Source organism: Piliocolobus tephrosceles, chromosome 4 (genome assembly GCF_002776525.5).
Source record: "Piliocolobus tephrosceles isolate RC106 chromosome 4, ASM277652v3, whole genome shotgun sequence".
Classification (NCBI taxonomy): domain Eukaryota; kingdom Metazoa; phylum Chordata; class Mammalia; order Primates; family Cercopithecidae; genus Piliocolobus; species Piliocolobus tephrosceles.
Genome location: NC_045437.1, coordinates 77,891,021 through 77,906,582, shown reverse-complemented (window position 1 = coordinate 77,906,582; position 15,562 = coordinate 77,891,021). Strand labels below are relative to the sequence as shown.

At 43.7% G+C, this 15,562-nt stretch overlaps 1 protein-coding gene across 2 annotated transcripts in view; it reads right to left on the bottom strand.

The window, feature by feature from the left end:
- Positions 1–15,562, bottom strand: part of RASGRF2 (Ras protein specific guanine nucleotide releasing factor 2) — a 273,755-nt gene that overhangs the window by 22,404 nt on the left and 235,789 nt on the right. For both annotated transcript variants that reach the window (XM_023214960.2, XM_023214961.2), the window contains exons 19-21: positions 6,625–6,737; positions 1,512–1,572; positions 1,069–1,172 (exon numbers count right to left, since the gene is read on the bottom strand). In XM_023214960.2, coding sequence (XP_023070728.1) covers positions 1,069–1,172; positions 1,512–1,572; positions 6,625–6,737 — 278 coding nt within the window. The remainder of the gene's footprint in view (positions 1–1,068; positions 1,173–1,511; positions 1,573–6,624; positions 6,738–15,562) is intronic.

Below are 15,562 nucleotides of genomic sequence, written 5' to 3'. Positions count from 1 at the left end.
GAAGGTAGAAAACAAGAACCAACACAAGGGAAATAAAGAGGTTAAATACTACCTTAGAAATCAAGACTATTTTCCCAGGATTAGCTGTTTGTTTTTTTTGGGTTTTTTTTTTTTTTGAGACAGAGTCTCGCTCTGTTGCCCAGGCTGGAGTGCCGTGGCCGAATCTCAGCTCACTGCAAGCTCTGCTTCCCGGGTTCACGCCATTCTCCTGCTTCAGCCTCCCGAGTAGCTGGGACTACAGGCGCCCGCCACCTCGCCCGGCTAGTTTTTTGTATTTTTTAGTGGAGACGGGGTTTCACCGTGTTAGCCAGGATGGTCTCGATCTCCTGACCTCGTGATCTGCCCGTCTCGGCCTCCCAAAGTGCTGGGATTACAGGCTTTAGCTTTTACAAATATTAAGCCTTAGCCGAGGGTCCAAAAATGTCATTACTGCCAAACATGTTAGTCAGAAGCAGAATTTTCTCCCTCCGCTCTGCCCTGCCTGCCATTCTCCTGGAGGATGCAGATTTCAAAGGCAGGGATCGTGTTTTGTTCTCCCCAGTGCTCAGGAGGGTGCACATGGTCAGGGCTGAAAACCACACCTTTTAGGCTCCTACCGCACGTTCCCCTGACCAGGCAGTTCAGTGGGGCAGAAGCTCCACCTGGTCAGATGGGCTGTCTTCAGGGCAGCGTCCCAGTTCATTCCCTTCATTCCTGAGCAGGTCACCAGACACAGCAAGAAACAAGGGACAAGCGATATGGAGCATATAGGAATTATTTTGTATAGGCATTAAAAACACTTGAAATTACTCTGACATGTACTTAAGTTGACTGAGTCCCTGGGCAAGGTTCTTTGTCCCTTGCTGTTGTTGGTCCTGCTCCCACCCTGCAGAGTGCTGGACACAGAGGTATGCCAGTTCCATGGATGGAAACAATTGGTAGATATTCACACAGGAACTGCGGGGACACACACACACACACACACACACACACACACACACACACACACAGAGTCTGCCTTAGGAATAATGTCAACTTCTAAGCCAGCTAGTGCAGCCAAGCCCTGCTGCTGTCGGGGATGGCACTCACTCGTAGGGAATGCTTCTGAAAATGACGTGGTCCAGGAGGGTGATCTGTTCCGCCAGCTCCATGGCCGACAAGGACTGAAAGCATTCGGCCTTCATGCAGTCAGTCTGCAAGAGACGAGGGAGGGAAATGAAACACCCAAGAGAGGGCGCCTGCCATCTCATTGCAGGTCAGCGAGGCACACAGCTGCATGTGTGGAAGCATGAAGTTCACCGCTAAATTCTAACTATGAAAAAAATGGCAGAAAGCTAAAAATATCAAAGCCAACATGAATATCTTAGACCAACTGCTAGACCCCACGCCAAATGTGGTTCATCTCACAGAGCTTCATAGATAGGACCGAGGGCCTAATGCTACAACACTCCTGATCAGTTACAAGCATATTGCCCACCTTGGCGAGGTAGTTTGCACATAGTTGTGCTAGATAAAAATGTGGTCAGACTTACCATTTGAATTATATCCTCTAATTTTAGGTGGATGTCATCTTGGTCATCTTGTGAGAGGGCCCTGAAAAAGAGATCAAATTATCCTCCATGGAAAAAAAAAATAGACAACCTAGGAACAAAACTATAAAATGCAGTTTGGTTTTCCCTGGATGGGAGGTCTGAAGATTTGGGTCTACAAGGCCATGCAGCACAACCGGCTGCTGAGCTGGAGATGAGCAATCCCCAAACAGAAAACATGCTCAAGGCATGAGAGAATCATTGGGACAGCTGATTTAGAACAAAGAGCCAACCGGTGACGTAGAAGGTTGTAAATGAAACCACCGCCATCGCAGTGAGTCTGAGGGCGAGCTGGGTGTGCTCTGAGTGACCATCTATAATGTAAAATGGAGCATCGTCTAATGCTATCAGCCAGTAATACTCCTAGGCCTGAGTGCCCTCCTCCCCACGCCTCTATCTCCTACCGTAGGCCTTCCCTGCCGTCACAGAGGCAGGAGACGCACGGCCACCGCCTTCTCAAGCTTATGTAGACCAGAAGCACAGGGGGTTCTTATGTGGCAAGACTCTGAACAATGCCAGGCAGGAGCCAGCAGATAGCTTCCTCCCCCTTGCATTCCAGGTGGACTTTCCTCAGACACTTTTGGCCCTGAATCTCATACATGTTATTCAGCTCTCAATAAATATCTTTTTAAAAAATAAATGATGAATGAATGAATGAATGAGTAAATGAATAAATACAAGTTAATACCTTAGATACTTGTTTCAGACTACAGGGTATTTTATGTCCAACAGAAGTTCAGAGTCCAGGAAAACTGGAGTCCAGTAGGCATCCAATTACATAATGTGCCATTGGAGCCAAGGATTTTATGTTTTCCAATAGGAAGGCACAAGCACATATTAAAAGTATTAAAATCGTTAAACGGTCCCAAACCGTGTACTCTGTCTGCTGCAGGAAGCCAGTTTTAAAAAGAAGTAATGATGATGCCTTGTTTCGTTGTGTTCTGAGTTGATTGAAACAACCACCACAACTCTCAAAAATATAATATCAACAGAGATGGCTCTGTATGCCCGCTGTATGCCAGGCATGTGCTCAACATTTGACATGCACTATCTCCTGTATCCTAACAAATCCCTTCCAAGGGATTGTTATACAGGATAGTGGATAATGCAGGCATTGTGATCTCCGTTTTACAGATAAGGAAACAAAAGCTCAAAGACACTGACTAAGTTGGCCAAGGTTGTGGGCCATTCCTTTACTCTGCACTTCTCTTAAGCAGGCTCAGGGAAGGCACCTCTCCAAGGGTTCCACACACAGCACACTCAATAAACACAACTCCCTTCCCTCAGCTGTCTGAAGGGGGAGCAGGAGCCTTCTGGACTATACTAGCAGCAGCCCTCTTTTTGGCACTTAGCCTTACTATTTGTGAGTAGAAATAAATAGTCATCTTATCTTAAAGGGCAGATTAAGATGTGGAAAAAATAAGTTAAAGCTAACTCCTTCTCCCAAGCCTATTAAATCACATGAAGGGTTACCCATGAGGGATAAAAGTGACTTTTCTGAAAGTGCACATCATCTTTTCCGCCATTCTAGGTTCCCGGAGAGAGATCAGTGGCTCCGTAATTATGTGTACCAGTGGGAAAGATCTTTTTATGAAGCTGGATAATATCTTTCCCTTGGAAAGAAAAGGTCAAAAAGTTAAGTTAGCTCCCATCGAATGTTCCTCTTCTCAATGATCTTACCCTCATTTTCCAAGATGCACTCTGGTTCCATTAAGTTACCTAACATTTTATGTCTTCTCACTGACGCTACGTGGGGTTTGGGGATGACTTTTCTATGACCTGAGCCCATCACAGTTGAACATCCAAGAAGTTAATCGCCGTTTCTTTTATTTTGTGGCATGTTGGGTGTCTAGAAAAATCTCTACACTGAATAGATTTTGAAGACAGCTAGTTAGACAACTTTGGAGGAGGAGAGATGGTATTTTAGAAATACAAGTTTTGAGTAGAGGTTTTTATTTACAAACAGGGCAATAAACTATATAATGGCAATTAAGTGTATTCATCAAGTGACCCCTGTGAGGCTGTGAGTCAGGGAGGCTTCATTCAAAAGAACATTTGCTTCATTGCATTAATGTAACCTACGCATAAAAACATGTTTTATGTTCATATCTCTTATATGTCAGGAATGCATATAAATCTCTAAAGTCAGGGCTGCACTTAACCACCATATGATACGTTTTTTATCTCTCACAGTCATAGCCTGTATTTTCTAGAGGGCGTGGTTCAGAATTCTTTCCCTTCAGATGTGGAGGCCTCTGCACTTCTGGTTCAGTTCCTATAGAGAAAAGATTTGCTTCTAGTCTTCTGGCGACCCTTGGGCATTGATGAACATTCCAGGATCCTGGGTTCCCCACCACCATCACTACCACGTCTATAACAGTATCATCAGTTTAATAATTGTGCGTTTATAATGAAATACCAAATAAAAGGAAATGGGATTATCTAAGTTGTATGATTGGAAAATTCCTCTTTCAATTAGGGTAGTCCAAAAACAAAGCCAAAAGCAACCAGTGTCTGTCCTGGGATTGGTCCACACTCTCTGTGTGTGGAAAAGGTGATGAAGCCTAAAGAAAGTTGAGTTTGAGTAAGATCCAGCCTGGTTTCACTTGGGCCATATGGCCTTAATGGTAGAAACTACTTTTTCTGGGAACTACTGTCAGTGCTTCTAACAGTAATAAGACTCACTTTACTACGAGTGCTAACGACTTTTCAGGCATCATGTTAACCTCCTTACACACTTCACGTCATGTACTCTTCACAACAACCTAATGAAGTAGCTATTACGAGTCCAACGTTATAAATGAGGAAACAGGTTTGGAATGGTTGAGAACTTGACCTCTGTAAATGGCTGAGCCAAGATTTAGCCCTGTGACATGCTGCAAAAGGTAGAATCAGACTCTGCTCAGTGTTGTAGTTTCAAGCTGTACTGCCTACTAAAATTTCTATTCCCTATCAGTCCTACACTGCTAATTCTCAGGTCATTATTCAGCAGAAAGAGTTGGCACATGTGAAGCCTGATGAATATCAAGACCTGGGATGGCAAACAGGATTCATCTTAAGAACCAACTCCAACTAACTGTCTTCTCAGGTCACCTCCTGGTGCAGAGAGAAAACTCTCAGAATTGATGGGTAAAGTCTGGCATAGGCGTCTTGAGGGGATTGGCAACAAAAGGCCCTCACGTTGGTTGATCCTGACAGTTTTTCCCAGCCTGAACACCCTCACTTCCCTGACAGCTATTTAGTCAAATATCCCTAGGGGCACAAACTTCCAGAATGTAGTTTTTAAGTATTAGTTTCAAATGCAAAGAGCATAACAAACCAGTCATGAAGAGAGAAGAAACAGTAATCACTCAGAGTCCCTCATGCACTGAAACCAGGCTTCACCTTAATATGTACTTACAATTTTAAAATCTGAAAACAGACACAGTAATGGAATCCCTGGGCTTATTTAGACGTTTTCATAGACTGGAAAAAGTGGAGAAGGCCCCTAATTGTTTCCTAGGGCTGCCCCAATAAAATCCCACAAACTGGGTGGCTTAAAACAACAGAAATGTATTGTCTCACCTTCCAGACAGAGGTCTGTAATCGAACTGTCAGCAGGGCTGTGCTGCCTCTGAATCCTGGAGGGGAACCCTCCCTTGCCTTTTTAGCTGCTGGTGGTTAGCCAGCGATCTTTGGCCTTCTTTGGCTTGCAGCTGCATAACTCAGTCTCTGCCTCCATCTTCAGATGGCATTGTCTCTGTGTCTGTCTTCCATGGTTGACTTCTTAAAAGGACACCAATCGAAGTAGACTGGGGCCCACCCTACTCCAGTACCTCATCTTAACTGATTACGTTGGCAATGGCCTTATTTCCAAATGAGGTCCATTTTGAGGTATGGGAGGCTGGGACTTCGATATATCTTCTAGGGGGTAGGGAGATACAATTCTACCCATAAAAGTCCCTTCACCAAAGAATGGTCCGGCTATGGGATCTTCAGCTAATGGGGGCTAAGAAAGACTTACAGGCCAGTTGCTAACACATCACAAACCAACATCTGGTGTTGCTGCTTCAGGAAGGACTTGCAGAAACATGGACTGAGCTAAAATAGACTGCCTGTGGATGACACAAGCATTCTGGATAGCATGTAACAAGCAGACAATGCAGCCAAGCTTCCAGGAAAGGAAGGGTCATTTCTAGAGGTTGTAAATGAAGAGGGAACTAGAAATCAGAGTGGTAAAGAAGTACCAGACCCTGCAGAGAGATGCTGGGCTTCCCATCCCCATGCAAGGACAGAGGACATAGTTATGAGTGAGCTGGGAAGCTGCACCTGAAATGTTTGCACAAAGCCAGCGATGGCCGCCCTTTCCACATAGAGTGGACAAGAAAAAAATCCACCCACCAGTTCAAGAAGCTATAAGAAAGCTTGTTACTCACTTGGATACTGGGTGCAACAACTATGGACACAAATCTCTAGCACTATGGCCAAAGTTGAAGACTTTATCACATAGAAGTGCGGAGTCCTACCTTAGACAATCCCCCACAATTATACCACCTACATGATATGGAAATCCTAAACTGACAAGCTGTAGAAAAGTTGGTCGGGACCAGTGAAATGAGCCAAAGAAAATTCATAACTACGCTGTGATGTCCCATCCACAATTTAGGTGCATGAGACTCCTACAGACACTGCCACCCTCACACACACGAGCTTACAATAACCCACATGAGGAAACATCATTTCTCTTTGATGCCTGCTGGACTCGCAGGAGGGGCTCCTCAAGGGTTCCTTTCTTTAACTGTTGGTTCTACGGTAAACCGCTGTCTGCCTCCATGGATAATGGCAATTGCACTCCACATGAGTTATACCACGCTGTCCCAAGTCTTCCTGAGACAGCAGACCCCACATTGCCCCCAGGAAAGAGAAGATGATACATAATGCTTTACTGCTGAGAACATAGGCCCCACTGTCCCCAGGATTCTAAGATTTATTCTTCTGGTTTGCTAGGCTCTTATTTTCTATGAACATAACAAGAATCAACCAATGTCATCCAGTCGGCATCTTCAGTTGCCTTCACCTGAGGATATTTGCAGTGGCTTTCCTTTCTTGGGGAAGAAGGTCTGGGTCTCGCAAAACTTCTTCTAGCAAATTTAGGACATTCATCTTTAATTCATTGTTGAGTTCAAAATCCTATAAAACAAAATAAACCTTTTTAAATTTTAGTTTTGAAAGGGTTATCTCTGTGACACATGACACCATTCTCCATGATAAACTCTCTAGAAGCTAGGTATGGAAATTGAAATGTATGCACCCTAGAGTCCCACGCCACACCTAGGGTCCTGATTTACTTGGTTTGGAATGGGGGTCTGTTATTGGTATTTCTGACAGGCTCCCCCATGGCTCCCCGGGGGTATAAATGTGCAGTCAGTGTTGAGAACAACTGCCTCTAGGGACGGCCACTGGGAAGGGTTCTTAAAAGAGCTTACAAGGCCCTGGCCCACCCCTCCAGCCTCTTCTCTCACACTGCTTGCATCCCTGTGGCCTGCAACACATACCATGCCCCCAACACACTCACACTGTCCTAGACTTAACAAATGCCTTCAGTTCCTCAAGAGATATGTGCTTCCCGTAGCCTGGAACACTATGCCGCCTCCACACATTTATTTCTATTCATTTTTGGGGCCTAGGAGATGATACGCACTCTCCCTGGAGTCTTTCTTCATTCACCCAGTGGGATTGGGAGCTTTTCTTTGTGCACCCACGGCACACGTAACTCACAGCTGTCAACTCTCTGTATTACATTGCAAGGGCCAATTTAATTGCCTGGCTTTTTTCTGGATGATGAGTAAGATCAGTAACTGTGACATATCGGTCTCTCAAAAAATACTTGCTGCAAGAATAAAATCTGTCATTCGAGCAGTAACTTGAATGAAAATATGCTAAGGCTATCAATATCTATATCTACATCAATATAGATATGCTAAGAGCTAAAGGATGATACAGACTAATGGGGCCACGTTGAATGAACATAGAAGTGAGATTGAAGAGGCACCCACCGGGGACAGTTGGGACAATATGAGCATCAAAATGAATAATGAGAGTAATGAGCAATAACCGGTTTAATAAGAAGAACCTGTAAGTCCTTATTGATATTGATGCTCATGAAGCCAGATTTTTAAAAGGTAGAAAATAAAACTATTCTTCTTTTTTTTAATCACAGGGTCTCCCTCTCTCTGTCACCCAGGCTGGAGTGCAGTGGTGTGATCACAGCTCACTGCAGCCTCAAATTCCTGGGCTCAAGTGGTCTCCCACCTCAGCCGCCCAAGTAGCTGGGACTACAGGTGTGTGCCACCACGACCAGCTAATTTTTAATTTTTCTGTAGAGACAGGGTCTTGCCATGTTGCTCAGGCTGGTCTCAAGCTCCTGGGCTCAAGTGACCCTCCTGTCTCAGCCTCCTGAAGTGATGGGATTACGAGCGTGAGCCACTGCACCCAGGCTAAAGCTATTCTTTATAGTAGAATTCCAAAGAGTAGATACAAAAAAATAAAGGAGTTAGAAAATCACGATTTTCTTTTCTTTTCTTTTTTTTTTTTTTGAGATGGAGTCTCACTCTGTCGCCCAGGCTGGAGTGCAATGACGTGATCTCGGCTCACTGCAACCTCCGCTTCCTGGGTTCAAGCGATTCTCCTGCCTCAGCCTCCTGAGCAGCTGGGATTACATGTGCGTGCCACCACACCTTGCTAATTTTTGTATTTTTAGTAGACAGGGTTTCACCATGTTGGTCAGGCTGGTCTCAAACTCCTAACCTCAAGTCATCTGACTGCCTTGGCCTCCCAAAGTGCTGGGAGCCACCACACAGGCATGAGCCACTGCACCTGGCCAAAAATCACCATTTTCAACCAAAGCGGTAATCACTGACTCAGGCAAGGATCATGAATGAATGCTAAAATAGTTGAATGAAGTGTATTAGAGAACAGAATGAAAAGTGTCAGAGTACACGTCAGAGATTACTTATTAGCCACAAAGGGAGAATCTGGCAGATACCACCTTACCCCAAGCAATCAAAGTTACCATCCCCTATGATGGCAGAAACCAACATCATGTATCTACTAATGTAATGATCTACAATGTAATACGTCCTTAGTTTTCTGCCTAAAATGCATAATATTGATCTAATTTTAAAGAATCATTGGCCTGTACTCTTCAGAAATGTCAGTGTCATAAACAACAGAGACAAACTGAGGAACTCTTTCAGCTCAAAGGACACCAAAGGGACAACAGCTAAATGCAAGCTTTGAACCTGGAGTCAAGAGGGGAATGCTTTAAAAGAGCATTACTATGACAACTGCCTAAAATGGAATCAGGACTGTGCACTAGTAGAGAGCATTCTGCCAATGGTAAATTTTCCTGAATTTGATCATTTTACTGTTGGCTATGTATGAGCAGGTTCCTCACGTATACACTACTGGTGGGAATGCAAATTAGTTCAGTCCCTGCGGAAAGCAGTTTGGAGATGTCTCAAAGAAGTAAAAATAGAACTACCATTTGACTCAGCAATCCCTGGGTATATACCCAAAGGAAAATAAATTGCTCTACCAAAAAGAGACATATACTCACATGTTCACTGCAGCACTATTCATAATAGCAAAGACACAGAATCAACCTAGGTGCCCATCAACAGTGCATTAGATAAAGAAAATGTGGTATACATACATCATGGAACACTATGCAGCCATAAAAAATGAAATCATGGGCCAGACACGGTGGCTCACACCTGTAGTCCCAGCACTTTGGGAGGCTGAGGCGGGTGGATCATGAGGTGAAGAGATCGAGACCATCATGGCTAACACAGTGAAACCCCATCTCTACTAAAAATATAAAAAATCCGCTGGGTGTGGTGGCGGGCGCCTGTAGTCCCAGCTACTCGGGAGGCTGAGGCAGGAGAATGACATGAAGGAGGCAGGAGAATGACATGAAGCTCCAGGAGGTGGAGCTTGCAGTGAGCTCAGATTGCACCACTGCACTCCAGCCTGGGTGACAGAGCAAGACTCTGTCTCAAAAAAAAAAAAAAAACAAACAAACAAAAAACAAAACAAAACAACAACAAAAAAAAAAAAACAGAAAAAAGGAAAAAAGAAATCGTGTTCTTTAAAGCAACATAGATGAAGCTAGAGGTCATTATCCTAAGCAAACTGATACAGAAACAGAAAACCAAATATCACATGTTTTCACTTATAAGTGGGAGCTAAATCTTCAGTTCACGTGGACATAAAGATGGCAACAGTAGACACTGGGGACTCCAAAAGGGAGGGAGGGAGGTGGGGCCAGGGCTGAAAAACTTCCTATTGTATACTATGTTCACTATCTGGGTGATGAGATCAATAAAGCCCGAATCTTAGCACCACACAAAACCTGCACATGTACCCCCCGAGCTAAAATAAAAATGCAATTTTTTTTAAAAAGAACAGGTTTTTGTTCTTAGAGGGAGTGGGGAGACAGAGAGAGAGAATACATGTTAAACATGGGAATGATTACTGAGGGATTCTAGATGTGTATCAGTATACTTTCTTTTATTCTGGCAATTTTTCTCTCCATTTGAAAATTTTCAAGATAAATGTTGGGAAAAAAGGAACAAAAAGGTAGAACTGTGTCTCTTACATTCTTTAATTAAATGTATCCTTATGAAACATGTACAGGCAGCAGAGAGGAATTTTTAGGTATTCGGAGATGAACTGAACACTGCAAAGTCCTGCTTTTGAGGATCTTACTCGATAGACTATATCTTTATATGTACAGGCATCAGTGTTTATCTTCTACCATATAAAGTTACTTATCATAATTACATTTTAACTTTAAGGAAAGCAATTATGAAGCACTGACATTCTGAATCCTTTTAAATGATTGGAGAGAATCTTGTTAATTGCAACAAATCAGATAAAAAGAAAACAGCAAGATTTTACTATATTTGGTAAAAACAATTAACAAGATCATAATTTCAAAAATTGTAGACAATGCAAATCTAATCTAATTTGAATTTAGTATTTTTTTACCTCAGTTTGGTGACAAATGGTGTCATAAATTATTCCCAACATGTTACTTTTCACTGTTTGACCATAGTCCCAGTTCTTCAGAAACAAGAGCCCAGGAGCAACTGGGGGCCAGGAGCAACACAGATGTCAACATCTCCTCAATATATGGCTTCAGATGATGTTTTCCTAAAATTTCACCTATTTATTGCCAAACACCTTCTCGGTATTAATTTTTTTAAAATGTATGCTAAGAGAAGACAGTAATAGTTTGCCAGTGTTCTTTCCTTCGGTTCCACTCCCTCCCTCATTTCAAGGTAAAGGGATGTTTGTAAACAGTTAATGCTCTCACCTTCGTCAGTCTGTGTGCACCACATTCTCAGCCATCAGGACTTTATTTCCTTAATGACTATTTCATATATATATATTAGTGAGACAACCAAGTCTTCATGTAGCTATGTCAGGTCTCTAATGATGCAAATAATCTGATTACCATAAACACACGATTAGTGTGAAGGATATCAGGTTACTGTTTAGACCGTGTTGAGGGCCAATTAGTGGTTTAATCAGCTGGCATTAGTGAGTAACTACTGTGCCCCGTACTGGGCTCAATGGGGCCGAACGCTTCTGGGGCCCCAGGATCCAAGTGTGTGAAAGGTCTTGTTAAGAAAAACATAATGTAATTTTCTTATTTTGAACTCTGGGACGACTGGCCTGAGAGGGACCTTTGAAAGACTTAATGAAATCTGCCAAGACACTATTTGAAGCATGACAAATGGTCGCAGCTGAATAGTTGCTTTGCTGCTGATGATATAAATCAGACTCTGATATAATGCAAAGCAGAATCTCTGGTAACGGAGTAGGAAATGGAAGAATTTTTGCCATCCATAATTTTCACTTACATTTGCACAGGTTTTGACAATGTACAAAGTGACCTTTAGTATATAATTTGTTGTTGTTATTTGTTTGTTTTTGAGACAGAGTCTCACTCTATTGCTCAGGCTGGAGTGTGGCACAATCTGGGCTCACTGTAGCCTCTGGCTCCCAGGTTCAATGGATTCTCATACCTCAGCCTCCCAAGTAGCTGTGACTACAGGTGCACACCACCACATCCAGCTAATTTTTGTATTTTTGGTAGAGATGGGGTTTCGCCATGTTGGCCAGGCTGGTCTCGAACTCCTGACCTCAAATGATCTGCCCTCCTTGGCCTCCCAAAGTGCTGCGGTTACAGGCATGAGCCACGGTGGCCGGCCATGTATATAATTTTAATTCTTCCTCAGCTGACCCAGCATCAGACAAGACAGGAACCATAATCTCAGGGTCTCTTGTCACATATGGGCCACAGAGGCTGAAGAGAGGTGATCGCATGGGCTGAGATGAGAAGCACGGGGAGATGGAGGGGCTGGGACAAGAACACCAGTCCTTCTGACTCCTTCATAGACCTTTATACTTGCCCTTCTCAAACTGTCATGTGGACAGGGGTCACTAGGGGTTGTGGCTAAAATTAGATTCTGATTCAGGGGATCTGGAACAGGGATAAGGACTCTGCGTTTCCAACAACCTCCGGGGTGATATTGATGTTGCTGCTCTGGGGTCCATATTTTGAGTAGCAAGACTTTACATTACCTTTGTTTATCTACCAAAAAAAAAAAAAAAAAAAAAAATCATTAAAAAAACTCTCAAAAAGTAAAAGAAATCTAGATCTTCTGATGTACTACCTAGAATGGATGATTTTATTTTTTACAAATGCATGTAAAATACAGAATTGGTCATTGAAAAGTCCCTGTTGAAAATACGGTAGCTGCTGCTCAATAAAAAGAAATCTAAAGCAGCAAAAAGACATTTGCCCTATTTAAATCCAGAGACAAATGATTGCTAATGTCTGGCTGACAGCCAAGTTGTAATTGTCCAGCATTTAATTTTTGGCTACATTTCCCCAAGTCCTGAAACGGTGGAATAAGACTTACCCGAGTGCCTTCTTGCAGGCAGCAATCGAGGCGCCCACAAGATGGCGCTCCCGGGTCGGCATTGGCCCTGGCGCGGGCCCCTGGGTGGAGCCCGCAGGCCTGGAGGAGGGACGTCGCCTGCCAGTGTTTAGGACACAAAGCCGCAAGAAGCTTTCTGCGCCAGGAGAGCGAATCCATGGCACCCAAGAGACTCCGAGGTACTTATTGAAGTTATCAAAGCAACGGCATCTAATTTAGTTTTTGTTTTCCAATTCCTGAAGCAGGGATGCGGAGACAGAGGCTTCGAACAAAGAAACCGCCCTGCTCTCAAAGGTGGAGCACTCGGAAAATGCAAGACGTTTATATTTCATTCTCTGAAAAGGAGCCCATCGCTCTTGTTCCTTCAAAAAGAATTACTGAGCAACTCAACAAACAAGGCTCTGCAGTGGAGGCGGAGCAGCAGACTTCTGGGTGGGTTTGCACAAGAAAGAAATATTAACCAAAGAAACTGGGAGAGGCTTGAGGAGGGCGCCCATCTGCAAGGGCCCCCATTGGGGATGCCCTACTGACCCTTAGGAGAGGCTGGGCCTGGAAACCCAGGTCCGGAAACCACCTGCAAAAAGGGGATAGTTCGGGCCAGGAACAAGACAAAAACTGTGGAAGGGTGGAGTGTGGCCCCCAGCACATGCTTAGGAGCAAAACATTGTCCACTGATGATGTCAGAATCCTCCAAGGGAGAGATGCTGTTGTGAGATGAGTCTATTTTACCAAAATTGTATTGACTTTACTCAACATGTTCATAAATAATTAGGAAAATCAGCATTTTCCCTGGATCGGTTGGAAAAAAAAAAAAACCTCTTAAAGTAATTATAAGTAAGACAGTGAGAGATTGCCCCATACTAGGTAATTTTTTTTTGAGACAGGGTCTCACTCTGTCACCCAGGCTGGAGTACAATGGCGTGATCATGGCTCACTGCAGTCTGGGCTCAAGGGATTCCCCCCACCTCGGCCTCCCAAGTAGCTGGGACTACAGGCACATGCTACCATGCCCAGCTAATTTTTAAAATATTTTTTAGAGATGGGGCTCTCTCTTTGCTGCCCAGGCTGGTCTCCAACTCCTGGGCTCAAGCAATCCACCTGCCTTGGCCTCCCGAAATGCTGGGATTACAGATGTGAGCCGCCACACCGGGCCACATTTTAACTACTTTATTATCTCATTTAATCATCAATAGCAATCCTGCAACATAGTTACTATCATGATTTCCATTTTGCATGTGGGGAAGTCCAGGTACAGAAAATCTAGGTATCTTATCCAAGGTCACACAGTTAGCAAGTGGCAGGCCCAGGACTTAGATCCAGGCTAAACTCTTGGCTAAAGCCTGAGTTTTTAACTGCTGTAACCACTCAGCCTCTTGAGAAAAAGCAACTGTCGGGCCTGGCACGGTGGCTCATGCCAGTAATCCCAGCACTTTGGGAGGCTGAGGCGGGTGGATCTACCTGAGGTCAGGTGTTCAAGACCAGCCTGACCAACATGTTGAAACCTCGTCTCTATTAAAACATACAAAAATTAGCCAGGCGTGGTGGTGGGCATCTGTAATCCCAGCTACTCAGGAGGCTGAGGCAGGAGAATCACTTGAACCCAGGAGGTGGAGGTTGCAGTGAGCCGAGATCGTGCCATTGCACTCCAGCCTGGGTAACAGAGCGAGACTCCCATCTAAAAAAAAAAAAAAAGAAAAGAAAAGAGCACCTATCAGTGAATTAGTGGCTGCTGGCTTGGGGAAGGGTAGGCTGAAATGTCAAACAGTCGCTGAGCCGGGAACTATTTCCCTTCACTGATGACCATTTGAGACAGGGATCTGAAAACCGAGGTTTCCAGTCTGAATAAACTAGTTTGCATTAATAAGGCTAGATCATATACCAGAAAAATCATCTGCAAAGCAATAAATCAGATTTTCTGGCACTTTAAAACGAATCCCTGTTGATAGCTTAGGCATTTTAGAAATGATATTCATTCTTGCAGGAGAGCAGGGTAGTAATTAGTAATTTACTATACATGGCCAAGGGAACTCTAGGACATTGGGAAAATCTGATTCAATAAATGCAGTTTGAGGCTAAAGAGAATTATGAGAGTAATTTTCTCAGTGTAATAAGTACAGTATATTCCTGATGGTGGCCAGAGGTTTTAAAAGGAAAGTGGAAATACTGCAGAGTGGATTAAAATCACACAAATACTTTTAAAATCTGGAACAAAGAGCTTATAAAGAAGGACTCAGGATATGTTGAGCTCAGAAATAAGAGGTGGGGGGTTAACTTAATGATTTTCAAGAAAATGAAAAGCATACTATGGTTTTCTGTCTTCTCTGACGACACAAGATGAAGAATTTAAATTGTGGTGTAGCATTAGGTTAGATTCGGGCCAGTTTGTAAAGTGGGAAGCTGAGGCAAAGGTACCGAATGAACATGATATATGCAAATCAGCCTTGACGGGTCTGGGGTACACAGGTTTGCATTCCTCATGTTCATGAACTGGAGACAACCTCCTAAACCAAGGTGCTTTTCAGCTCTTCTGAGGAGAGGAAACCTTATTCAAAACTTTAACGTTGAAACCCTATTCCAGGGGAGATTGTGCTGGCTAAAACCTGGGATGGGAGGCTCTGCAGGGTACCTGCTCACCTTGCCCACCGGCCACCACCCCTGGCCTGCCTGCGTGGGCGCTACCTTGGGGCAACAGGGACTCTGAATCAGGGCTTCTCACTGGAAAAGTGAAAGGACGGGGTTTCCTGGCATTTTCCATTGCCTAACTACAAAAATATTTTAAAAGCCTCATTGTTCACACGGTGCAAACGAACATTCTAATAGAAAAACATAAGGAAGGGCAGTAAGTTTGGAATTAAACCCTACAAAGCAATACGGCAGTAATTCTAAACTTTCCAATACACGTTCAACACTTACTAGTCATTAACAATTCATCAGGTTCTTGAATCTTCAAAGAGGAACAGAATGTAGAGAAAATATATGCCTGACAATCATCTAGGGACTTAT